This window comes from Neolamprologus brichardi, chromosome 13 (genome assembly GCF_056152115.1).
Source record: "Neolamprologus brichardi isolate AB-2024 chromosome 13, ASM5615211v1, whole genome shotgun sequence".
Taxonomy (NCBI): domain Eukaryota; kingdom Metazoa; phylum Chordata; class Actinopteri; order Cichliformes; family Cichlidae; genus Neolamprologus; species Neolamprologus brichardi.
Genome location: NC_142116.1, coordinates 23,979,665 through 23,992,374, shown reverse-complemented (window position 1 = coordinate 23,992,374; position 12,710 = coordinate 23,979,665). Strand labels below are relative to the sequence as shown.

The 12,710-nt window shown below is 45.7% G+C and overlaps 1 protein-coding gene and 2 non-coding genes across 3 annotated transcripts; all 3 read left to right on the top strand.

Annotated features, from left to right (window-relative positions):
* Window positions 1–1,462: 1,462 nt before the first annotated feature.
* LOC148100001 (signal recognition particle RNA) lies at window positions 1,463–1,761 on the top strand. The gene has a single exon (XR_015719955.1).
* A 1,988-nt stretch (window positions 1,762–3,749) lies between these two features.
* Window positions 3,750–7,522, top strand: LOC148100000 (uncharacterized). The gene has a single exon (XM_087849773.1). It carries the CDS (start codon window positions 3,872–3,874, stop codon window positions 7,421–7,423), a length of 3,552 nt encoding a protein of 1,183 aa, XP_087705899.1. The 5' UTR covers window positions 3,750–3,871; the 3' UTR covers window positions 7,424–7,522.
* A 4,259-nt stretch (window positions 7,523–11,781) lies between these two features.
* LOC148099999 (signal recognition particle RNA) lies at window positions 11,782–12,078 on the top strand. The gene has a single exon (XR_015719954.1).
* The last annotated feature ends 632 nt before the right edge of the window (window positions 12,079–12,710 follow it).

Genomic DNA, 12,710 nt, shown 5'->3' with positions numbered 1-12,710 from the left:
CCCATTGTGAAAAAGTACAAATCATTCGTCAAGACTCCTTCTATTTTTCGTTTGAACACTCATTAAAACGGCAACCTCCAGGCAGGACTGGACTGGGACAAAAAATCAGCCCGGGCATTTTGACTAGAGAACGGCCCACCAGATATTATAGGAAAAGCCATAAAGCCTTTGAATGAAAACAAATGCTGTTGTGACAGTGATGTACGCTGTCCTGTTGGTATATATGTATCAATCTAATAAACTTAAACCTACACCATCCTCCCTATTCTGGTATTTTAAACAGTACTTACCGGAAATATCAAACAACCTAATCAATAATTACATATACCTAACTAGCAGGGTTTCCAACTCCCAGTAAAAAAATAGGGAACCGCCCCCCACCCTCCGCCTAATGATGCTTAATCAACGTAATCGACTTTAATTTATTGCCAGGGTAAAACAAATGGACAGAAACCAATCATTTTTCTACAGTAATTAAATAGATCCAACATCTTTCCGCAACAGAATTGCAGACTGCACACATGGTACCTTTCCAAAGGAAAAATTACTATAGTTTATTAGGGCATATATTAGACTTAATATTTACTATATACAATAATGATTTTTTATATATTTTACATCAGATGACCACTTTGGTTGTAAGATTCAGTTGTATTTATTAAAACCTAGACATTTTAAATGAGAATAAGAAAGAAAAGCATTTCTCTGTGCCTCCCCCCCTTTCCCTGTTAATGCCCTACCTGGCCCCCTGGCAAAACTTTGCTAGACCCGCCCCTGCACAGTTACCAGCTGTCAGCTACTTAGAAAAGGATGCTGGTGTTATTTGTCTCTCAGAAACAGTTCATAACTTCCCTTCCACTCATTCATGCCAACTCAAAAGTAAACCTGTTTCTCCATCACCTGTTCAACTCTGATGATTCAGTAAGGAACCCCTGGTTTCATCTTCATATTTCCCTCTCACTAGATATTGGAAAACAGCTTATCAAGCTTAAACGTGCTGCTGTTGTTTAGCACGACGATAAACAAAGGAGATGGGACTAAGGACACCAAAGCCGATCAGCTGATCATTGATCAGTTTCATGATTGAAGTAGCAGCAGGAGCTGGAGGGGGAGAGAATGAGAGAAGAAGATGCAGCTATGCAGCGTAAAGACACAGAATAACTCCAGCTTTGTGTCTGTTTTTTTTTTTTTTTAATTTTTGCTGAAGTTCGGGACAAATCGCGTTCCTTTACACCTAAATACGGAACTTTAACCGCTGTAATTGGTCCAGCCCAGAGTCGATCATGACCAACTGGCCAAACCACCACCTTTCATTGTTTTACCGTTAAAAACCAAACAAAAAACCGTCGGCCCATAAAAGCGAAAAATCCCCATCGGTCCACTGGACAAATGCCCGGTATGCCCGATGGCCAGTCCAGCTAAAGATAAAAAGATAAAAGCCCGAGGAGCACTTCTGTTCCTCGCCGGGTGCGGTGGCGCGCGCCTGTAATCCAAGCTACCGGGAGGCTGAGGCTGGCGGATCGTTTGAGCTCAGGAGCTCTGAGCTGCAGCGGACTATGCCGATCGGGTGTCCGCACTAAGTTCGGCATCGATATGGTGCTCCTGGGGGAGCTCGGGACCACCAGGTCGCCTAAGGAGGGGTGCACCGGCCCAGGTCGGAAACGGAGCAGGTCAAAGCCCCCGTGCCGCTCAGTAGTGGGATCGCGCCTGTGAATAGACGCTGTAGTGCAGCCTGAGTAATACAGCGGGACCCAGTCTTTTTACACTCTTTCTCCGCTCCACAGAAATATTCACACAGCACACACGTTTTTACAGCTTATAAAAGCGTCAAACACGGTCTCTCTGTCCTCTCGTTCCATTGAAAACCACCGCTGTTTGTTGGTCCCACAGCGCCTCCAACTGGAGGGGAGTAGCAATGACCTTTTTTCTTTCAGTGATTGATTTTGATGAACAAGCAGGACTGGACTGGGACAAAATATCAGCCCGGGCATTTTGACTAGAGAACGGCCCACCAGATATTATAGGAAAAGCCATAAATCCTTTGAATGAAAACAAATGCTGTTGTGACAGTGATGTACGCTGTCCTGTTGGTATATATGTATCAATCTAATAAACTTAAACCTACACCATCCTCCCTATTCTGGTATTTTAAACAGTACTTACCGGAAATATCAAACAATCTAATCAATAATTACATATACCTAACTAGCAGAGTTGCCAACTCCCAGCAAAAAATAGGGAACCGCCCCCCACCCTCCGCCTAATGATGCTTAATCAACGTAATCGACTTTAATTTATTGCCAGGGTAAAACAAGTGGACAGAAACCAATCATTTTTCTACAGTAATTAAATAGATCCAACATCTTTGCGCAACAGAATTGCAGACTGCACACATGGTACCTTCCCAAAGGAAAAAGTACTATAGCTTATTAGGGCATATATTAGACTTAATATTTACTATATACAATAATGAATTGTTTTTTTACATATTTTACATCAGATGACCACTTTGGTTGTAAGATTCGGTTGTATTTATTAAAACCTAGACATTTTAAATGAGAAACTGTGTGTTGACTGTGTGTTGAGCAGCACCTTTACGGCTGTGGCGCCAGCAAACGTCAGTTGATACTAGAAAGTAATATTAAATAAATTACAACAACAGCTTATCAAGCTTAAACGTGCTGCTGTTGTTTAGCGCGACAATAAACAGACGAGACGAGACTAAGGACACCAAAGCCGATCAGCTGATCATTGATCAGTTTCATGATTGAAGTAGCAGCAGGAGATGGAGGGGGAGAGAATGAGAGGAGAAGAGGAAGCTATGCAGCGTAAAGACACAGAATAACTCCAGCTTTGTGTCTTTTTGTTTGTTTGTTTTAGATTTTTGCTGAAGTTCGGGACAAATAGCGTTCCTTTACACCTAAATACGGAACTTTAACCGCTGTAATTGGTCCAGCCCAGAGTCGATCATGACCAACTGGCCAATCCACCACCTTTCATTGTTTATACCGTTAAAAACAAACAAAAAAACTTTGGCCCATAAAAGCAAAAAAAATCACTGGGCAAATGCCCGGTATGCCCGATGGCCAGTCCAGCTATGCCTCCAGGCACGTTAGTGCACTCATCTCCGACTGTTCGGGGAGGGGGTGGAGGGTCACACATTGAAACAGACTGACGTGCAGAGGTGCAAGGCAGCCAAGCCAGAGAAACGTTGCTTTAGACCTTGCGAATCATTTTATTTCTCTATCTGATAAGAAAACTATTCAATCAGATAGTTATTTGTGGTGAATGAAATACGGTTACAGTTTCACAAAGTTTTAAGCACCAAATCCGAAATCCACGCACTACAATATTAAAATCCACGATTTTTCAAAGATATCAAGCATCCTCACGAAACCTGGATATGAAGTTGATGATTGTTTTACAAAAAATAGAACATTTTAACATTTTCTTATTTGCTCCGAAATCTACAACATGACTATATACAGAAAAGCTTGACATGGTATGCAAAAAAAACAGAACCCAAAAAAACCCAATACAAATAAACGAACAAAAAGTTTTGTAACTGTCAGTTTCGTAATTTTAAAATTCTCTAAAACGAACATTTTAGAGAATCATATTAAATTGATTAGGGTCAAATTTAGTGTGAACAATATTACACAAACAAACACGTGTGTGCGCATGCGCGCACATATTAGAACGCTTCGATCCCTTGTGATGCGGTAACTTTGCTTTGATCCTTTCTGACGTGGCAGCTTTGCTTTGATCCCAAAACCGTTAAGTAGGAGCGCTCACCTATTATACTTTATGGCTTAACGGACATTGACCCGACAGCAACGAAAACCCTTTCGAGAAGTTTTGAGAGCATTTTATGACAGAAACCAAAACAAGTTCAGTTTTGTTTCTCACCAATTCACAAAACAAACAGACACGTTACACCATGTCAGCCAACCCATCCTTCGGCTCAGATGAGCTTGAAATATCTAAAGGGACAATTTTGGGAGACCACCACGTGGTGGAGGCTTTCCTTGGAGAAGGAAGCTTTGGTGTTGTAACTAAATGTCGCGATACAAAAAACAACCAAACTGTGGCTATTAAAGTCAACAAGAGCGACCCTGAAATTTTGCAACAGGCAAAACAGGAAATTTTCATCCTGGAGCAGCTGCGACGCTTGGATCCAGACAGGTGCAACATTGTTGAATGGAACGGCTATTTCCTCGATGGAGAGCGTATTTGCTTAAATTTTGAACTCCTCGACCAAAGCCTGTCGGACTACATAGGGGACCGGAATAACCAGGGTCTCCCAATTGAAGAACTCAGGCCAATTTTGCATCAGCTTGCAAATGCTCTGTTCCACCTGGGTTCTGTGGGAATAGTGCATGCTGACCTCAAACCTGTCAACATAATGGTTGTGAATCGCCATCAGTCTCTTGCCAAAGTCAAACTTATAGACTTTGGCATCGCATGTAACACTTGTGCAGTGACTACTGGTGGTGCTGTGGGGACAATTGGTTATTGTGCACCTGAGATTATGCTTGGCACTCCATATGGTGAAGCAATTGACATGTGGTCTCTGGGGCTGGTAGCTGTAGAGCTTGCTACAGGGGTGCCTCTCTATCCTGGGGAAGATGATTATGATGTTTTGAAATTCATAATTGAAACTCAGGGTCAGCTACCACATCATCTTCTAGAGTCTGGCATGTACACTGATTGCTACTTCATCGAAGATAACAACAACGAACAGCGCTGGACATTTAAGACCAAAGAACAATTTCAATACGAGACAGATTATCAATCCAAGGAAACTCGATCGATAAAACTTAAGTGTCTCGATGACCTCGATGAACTACTGAAGGTTAGGCGAGGACCTGAAAATGGCCAACAATTATTTGTAAGGCTAATCAAACAGATGTTGGCCTTGGATGCAAATCAGCGCATAACCCCCTCTGAGGTTTTGAAGCATCCATTTTTTGACACTGGCCACTCAAGGAGAGCCCCCTGCACTGACATGAATAACAAAGGGGGAGAAAACCTTGTGCTCTCTCAGCAGCCTTCAAGCTGGGAAAGTCATGGATCGCAAAAATTCAACTGCAGTTTCCAAAACTCAGTTGAATTTCCTCAAAAAGGACACATCAACACCTCAGCCAACCCATCTTCCTCCGAAATATCATCTTCCTCTGAAGATGATCTTGAAATAATGGAAGGGACAATTTTGGGAAAACACCACGTGGTAGAGGCTTTCCTTGGAGAAGGAGGCTTTGGTTTGGTAACCAGATGTTGCGATACAACAAATAACAAAACTGTGGCTATTAAAGTCAACAAGAGCGACCCTGAAATTCTGCAACAGGCAAAACTGGAAATTTTCATCCTGGAGCAGCTGCGACGCTTGGATCCAGACAGGTGCAACATTGTTGAATGGAACGGCTATTTCCTCGATGGAGAGCGTATTTGCTTAAATTTTGAACTCCTCGACCAAAGCCTGTCGGACTACATAGGGGACCGGAATAACCAGGGTCTCCCAATAAGAGAACTCAGGCCAATTTTGCATCAGCTTGCAAATGCTCTGTTCCACCTGGGTTCTGTGGGAATAGTGCATGCTGACCTCAAACCTGTCAACATAATGGTTGTGAACCGCCATGAGTCTCCCGTCAAAGTCAAACTTATAGACTTTGGCCTCGCATGTCCCTCTTCTGCACTGATTCCTGGTGACTGTGTGGGGACGGTTGGTTATTGTGCACCCGAGGTTATGCTTGGCATTCCATGTGATGAAGCAATTGACATGTGGTCTCTGGGGCTGGTAGCTGTGGAGCTTGCTACAGGGGTGCCTCTCTATCCTGGGAAAAATGATTATGATGTTTTGAAATTCATAATTGAAACTCAGGGTCAGCTACCAGATCATCTTCTAGAGTCTGGCATGTACACTGATTGCTACTTCATCGAAGATAACAACAACGAACAGCGCTGGACATTTAAGACCAAAGAACAATTTCAATACGAGACAGATTATCAATCCAAGGAAACTCGATCGATAAAACTTAAGTGTCTCGATGACCTCGATGAACTACTGAAGGTTAGGCGAGGACCTGAAAATGGCCAACAATTATTTGTAAGGCTAATCAAACAGATGTTGGCCTTGGATGCAAATCAGCGCATAACCCCCTCTGAGGTTTTGAAGCATCCCTTTTTTGACACTGGCCTCTCAAGGAGAGCCCCCTGCACTGACATGAATAACAAAGGGGGAGAAAACCTTGTGCTCTCTCAGCAGCCTTCAAGCTGGGAAAGTCATGGATCGCAAAAATTCAACTGCAGTTTCCAAAACTCAGTTGAATTTCCTCAAAAAGGACAAGTCAACACCTCAGCCAACCCATCTTCCTCCGAAGATGATCTTGAAATAACGGAAGGGACAATTTTGGGAGAACACCACGTGGTAGAGGCTTTTCTTGGAGAAGGAGGCTTTGGTTTGGTAACCAGATGCCGCGATACAACAAATAACAAAACGGTGGCTATTAAAGTCAACAAGAGCGACCCTAAAATTCTGCAACAGGCAAAACTGGAAATTTTCATCCTGGAGCAGCTGCGATGCTTGGATCCAGACAGGTGTAACATTGTTGAATGGAACGGCTATTTCCTAGATGGAGAGCGTATTTGCTTAAATTTTGAACTCCTCGACCAAAGCCTGTCGGACTACATAGGGGACCGGAATAACCAGGGTCTCCCAATAAGAGAACTCAGGCCAATTTTGCATCAGCTTGCAAATGCTCTGTTCCACCTGGGTTCTGTGGGAATAGTGCATGCTGACCTCAAACCTGTCAACATAATGGTTGTGAACCGCCATGAGTCTCCCGTCAAAGTCAAACTTATAGACTTTGGCCTCGCATGTCCCTCTTCTGCACTGATTCCTGGTGACTGTGTGGGGACGGTTGGTTATTGTGCACCCGAGGTTATGCTTGGCATTCCATGTGATGAAGCAATTGACATGTGGTCTCTGGGGCTGGTAGCTGTAGAGCTTGCTACAGGGGTGCCTCTCTATCCTGGGGAAGATGATTATGATGTTTTGAGATTCATAATTGAAACTCAGGGTCAGCTACCAGATCATCTTCTAGATTCTGGCGTGTACACTGATTGCTACTTCATCGAAGATAACAACAACGAACAGCGCTGGACATTTAAGACCAAAGAACAATTTCAATACGAGACAGATTATCAATCCAAGGAAACTCGATATATAAAACTTAAGCGTCTCGATGACCTCGAACAACTACTGAAGGTTAGGCGAGGACCTGAAAACGGCCAACAATTATTTGTAAGGCTAATCAAACAGATGTTGGCCTTGGATGCAAATCAGCGCATAACACCCTCGGAAGTTCTGAAGCATCCATTTTTTGACCCCGGCCTCTTTAGGAGACCCCCTGCACTGATATGAATAGCACAGGGGGAGAAAACCTTGTGCTTTCTCAGCAATCGTCTGGTTGTTTGGGTGGTCAAAATTCTAGGGGAGCTAGAAATTCTTGTGAAAAAAAAAGACCAAAATAATAACAACAAAAACAACCAGTGAATATGGTCTTAAAGTTGGGCACAGTCTGGCTTAAATTCCATTAGCTAATCTCTCAATATTCAAAGCGGAGCAGCAGTCAACTTACCATCACATCAGTCCTTCAATCAGACCTACAACAAATGTCTTCCTTCTCTCACCCCAACCGGTCGCAGCAGATGGCCGCCCCTCCCTGAGCCTGGTTCTGCTGGAGGTTTCTTCCTTTTAAAAGGGAGTTTTTCCTCCCCACTGTCGCCAAAGTGCTTGCTCATAGGGGGTCATATGATTGTTGGGTTCTCTGTATGTATTATTGTAGGGTCTACCTTACAATAATACATACAGCCTTGAAGTGACTGATGGTGTGATTTGCTGCTATATCAATAAAATTCAATTGAATTTAAGATGAATTCGGAACTAACTGGAAATAAACTGGATATTAATTAAATAAACCTGCTTTGAGCATCAAATAATTGCATCAAAAAACTGACTCATTTATTCATACACTCGAGCATAAACACACACACCGGCACACACACACATATACTGTACAGTTTCAGTTTACATACTAGTTCCTTCCCCTGATTTTTCATGCTGACTGGTACAAATGCCTGTTACTAGAGCTAAATGCTATCAGTGTATTCTCACAGTTATCGAACTGTACAAATGCATACAAAATAACGCTCACGTAAACATAACTGTGCACTAGTTTGCCCTTATTGCTGCAGTTTGTTTCAAGTCACTTTGAATAAAGCTCAGCTTCTCTCCAGCTCTCTCTTTCTCACACACACACACACACACACACACACACACACACACACACACACACACACACACACACACACACACACACACCTCCTCTTTCTAGGTTCTAACAATATCTCTTCTTAAGATCTTGATTAAAACCAGAGTAAACTAAATGGATGAATGGAAACTAGGAACAATGTTCAGAGAGTAAAGTATCTTTCATTTTAAGCCTCATCTATTTAAACGACGTGTTGTCTGTTTTGTAAATCATCAGCTTTTTACAGCTGAGAGGAAACAGTCAGCTGGAGGCTTCAGAAAAAGTCATCCCTACGCTGCAACCCCCAATACCAGTATACCTGGGACTTCGGATCCTCTCTAGATACACAGGGAAGTACCTGATGCAGCAAGTAAGCAAAACAAAACTCCAGAAATAACATTTGTTAAATGAAGACTTAGCTAAACCTTTTTAAACTTCACATGTGAATAACAAATAACACACGCAGCACATAGAAACATATTTAAAGTGAGTTTGATCTAGATTACAATAAAATTTAACACGCTGGAAGGTGCTCCAGCAACAGCTCTGTTGTCCTGCTGGGAGACTTCAACGCTCACGTGGGTAACAACAGCAAGACCTGGAGGGGCGTGATTGGGAGGAACGGCCTCCCTGATCTGAACCCGAGCGGTGTTTTGTTATTGGACTTCTGTGCAAATCACAGTTTGGCCACCTTGTTCAAACATAAGAGTGTCCATAAGTGCACGTGGCACCAGGATGCTCTAGGCCGTAGGTCAATGATCGATTTTGTAATCGTATCACCAGACCTGCGACCATATGTTCTGGACACTCGGGTAAAGAGAGGGGCTGAGCTGTCAACTGATCACCACCTGGTGGTGAGTTGGATCAGGTGGCGGGGGAGGACGCTGGACAGACCCGGTGCACCTAAACGCGTAGTGAGGGTGTGCTGGGAACGTCTAGCAGAGGCCCCAGTCCGCGAGATCTTCAACGCACACCTCCGGCAGAGCTTCAACAGCATTCCGAGGGAGACTGGGGACATTGAGTCCGAATGGACCACGTTCAGCGTCTCCATTGCCGAAGCTGCTGCATTGAGCTGCGGCCGCAAGGTGGTTGGTGCCTGCCGTGGTGGTAATCCCTGAACCAAATGGTGGACACCAGAGGTGAAGGGAGCCACCAGGCTGAAGAAGGAGTCCTATCGGGCGTGGTTAGCCTGTGGGACTCCGGAGGCAGCCGACAGGTATGGACAAGCCAAGCGGAATGCGGCTCGGGCAGTGGCTGAAGCAAAAACTTGGGTGTGGGAGGAGTTCGGAGAGGCCATGGAAAAAGACTTTCGGACTGCCTCGAAGAGATTCTGGCAAACCGGCAGGCATCTCAGGAAAGCGGTGCTCTACCTGCACTGTGTATAGTGCTGGCGGAACGCTGCTGACGTCGACTGAGAAAATTGTCAGGCGGTGGAAGGAATACTTCGAGGACCTCCTTAATCCCACTGACACGTATTCCGAGGAGGAGGCAGAGTCTGGGGATGAGGGGAATTACCCGCCAATTACCGGGGGCGAGGTCACTTAGGCAGTTAAACAACTGCTTGGTGGCAGAGCCCCTGGTGTTGATGAGGTCCGCCCTGAGTTCCTGAAGGCTCTGGACGTTGTAGGGCTGTCCTGGTTGACACGCCTCTACAATGTTGCGTGGAGATCAGGGGCAGTACCCCTGGACTGGCAGACCGGGGTGGTGGTCCCCATCTTTAAGAAGGGAGACCGGAGGGTGTGTTCCAACTACAGGGGGATCACACTCCTCAGCTTCCCTGGGAAAGTCTATGCCAGGGTGCTGGAAAGGAGAGTTCGTCCGCTAGTCGAACTTCGGATACTGGAGGAACAATGCAGTTTTCGTCCTGGTCGCGGAACACTGGACCAGCTCTTTATCTTCTCAAGGATACTTGAGGGTGCATGGGAGTTTGCCCAACCAGTCTACATGTGTTTTGTGGACTTGGAGAAGGTATTCGACCGTGTCCCTCGGGGTGTCCTGTGGGAGTTGTTGCGGGAGTATGGGGTGTCTGGCCCATTGCTACGGGCCATTCAATCCCTGTACAACCATTGCAAGAGCTTGGTTCCCATTGCCGGCAATAAGTCGGACTCGTTCCCGGTGGGTGATGGGCTCCGCCAGGGCTGCCCTTTGTCACCGGTTCTGTTCATAATTTTTATGGACAGGATTTCTAAGCGCAGCCAAGTGGCGGAGGGCTTTCACTTTGGTGGCCTCAGAATCTCATCTCTGCTTTTTGCGGATGATGTGGTTCTGTTGGCTTCATCGGGTGGGGGCCTCCAGCTCGCACTGGAACGGTTCGCAGCCGAGTGTGAAGCAGCGGGAATGAGGATCAGCACCTCCAAATCTGAGGCCATGGTTCTCAGCCAGAAAAGGGTGGAGTGCCCACTCCGGGTCAGGGATGAGTTCCTGCCCCAAGTAGAGGAGTTCGAGTATCTCGGGGTCTTGTTCGCGAGTGATGGGAGAAGGAGATCGACAGACGGATTGGGGCTGCAGCTGCAGTAATGCGGACGCTGCACCGGTCCGTCGTGGTGAAGAGGGAGCTGAGTGTAAAAGCGAAGCTCTCAATTTACCGGTCGATCTACGTCCCTACCCTCACCTATGGCCACGAGCTGTGGGTAGTGACCGAAAGAACAAGATCGCGGATACAAGCGGCAGAAATGAGCTTCCTCCGAAGGGTGGCTGGCCTCTCCCTTAGAGATAGGGTGAGAAGTTCAGCCATCCGGGAGGGGCTCAGAGTAGAGCCGCTGCTGCTCCACATCGAAAGGAGCCAGCTGAGGTGGTTCAGGCATCTGACAGGGATGCCTCCTGGGCGCCTCCTGGGTGGTGTTCTGGGCATGTCCCACCGGGAGGAGGCCCCGGGGCAGACCCAGGAGACGCTGAAGAGATTATTTCTCTCGGCTGGCCTGGGAACACCTTGATGTTCCCCCGGATAAGCTGGAGGAGGTGGCTGGGGTGAGGGAGGTCTGGGCCTCTCTGCTTAGGCTGCTGCCCCCGTGACCCAGCCTCGGATAAAGCGGATGAAGATGGATGGATGGATGGATGGATGGACACTTCCAGAAGTTTCATGATTGAAGTAGCAGCAGGAGCTGGAGGGGGAGAGAATGAGAGAAGAAGATGCAGCTATGTAGCGTAAAGACACAGAATAACTCCAGCTTTGTGTCTGTTTTTTTTTTTTTTAATTTTTGCTGAAGTTCGGGACAAATCGCGTTCCTTTACACCTAAATACGGAACTTTAACCGCTGTAATTGGTCCAGCCCAGAGTCGATCATGACCAACTGGCCAAACCACCACCTTTCATTGTTTTACCGTTAAAAACCAACCAAACAAACAAAAAACCGTCGGCCCATAAAAGCGAAAAATCCCCATCGGTCCACTGGACAAATGCCCGGTATGCCCGATGGCCAGTCCAGCTAAAGATAAAAAGATAAAAGCCCGAGGAGCACTTCTGTTCCTCGCCAGGTGCGGTGGCGCGCGCCTGTAATCCAAGCTACCGGGAGGCTGAGGCTGGCGGATCGTTTGAGCTCAGGAGCTCTGAGCTGCAGCGGACTATGCCGATCGGGTGTCCGCACTAAGTTCGGCATCGATATGGTGCTCCTGGGGGAGCTCGGGACCACCAGGTCGCCTAAGGAGGGGTGCACCGGCCCAGGTCGGAAACGGAGCAGGTCAAAGCCCCCGTGCCGCTCAGTAGTGGGATCGCGCCTGTGAATAGACGCTGTAGTGCAGTGAGTAATACAGCGGGACCCAGTCTTTTTACACTCTTTCTCCGCTCCACAGAAATATACACACAGCACACACACTCACACATCACGTTTTTACAGCTTATAACACCGTCTTTTTTTGTCATCACCATGTGAACCAGCATGTGAGCATTGATGTTTGTCGGTCCATCACCGCCTCCATCTGGATCACAGGTGAAAAATAAAAGAAACGTTTCAACAAGTTTCTTCTTTCCCCACTGCAGAGTACCTCTGTCAGCATTTTCTCTTTCTTTCTGCTGGTCTATATTTATTCGAGCACAGTGGTAAAATGATTGAAAATACCACACCTCATAGGGAAATATAGCACATTTTACAAATAGAACAGAATAGAAAAATCCTTTAATTGTCCCACAAGGGGAAATTTGGTTGTAACAGCAGCAAAAAACACCGTCTGGTTGTTGAGTTTGTTTGAGTTTGTTTTCACCGTCAAATGAGCTGACTGCTTCTGCTCTACAAAAAAACACACAATTTTTTTTTTTTTACAGAAACACATATTTACATCATGGACAATATACAAAAACAGAGTACTGTACAGTTATTAAGATTGAAGTACAGATGAAAGTGGCAAACCCAGGTTTTATTGTGCAAACAGAGCAGGGTACTGAAAGATGTTTAAATAATTAAG

Bases quoted from the DNA above. Each gene is read 5' to 3' on its own strand.
- LOC148100000 (XM_087849773.1), top strand. From the start codon at position 3,872: ATGACAGAAACCAAAACAAGTTCAGTTTTGTTTCTCACCAATTCACAA.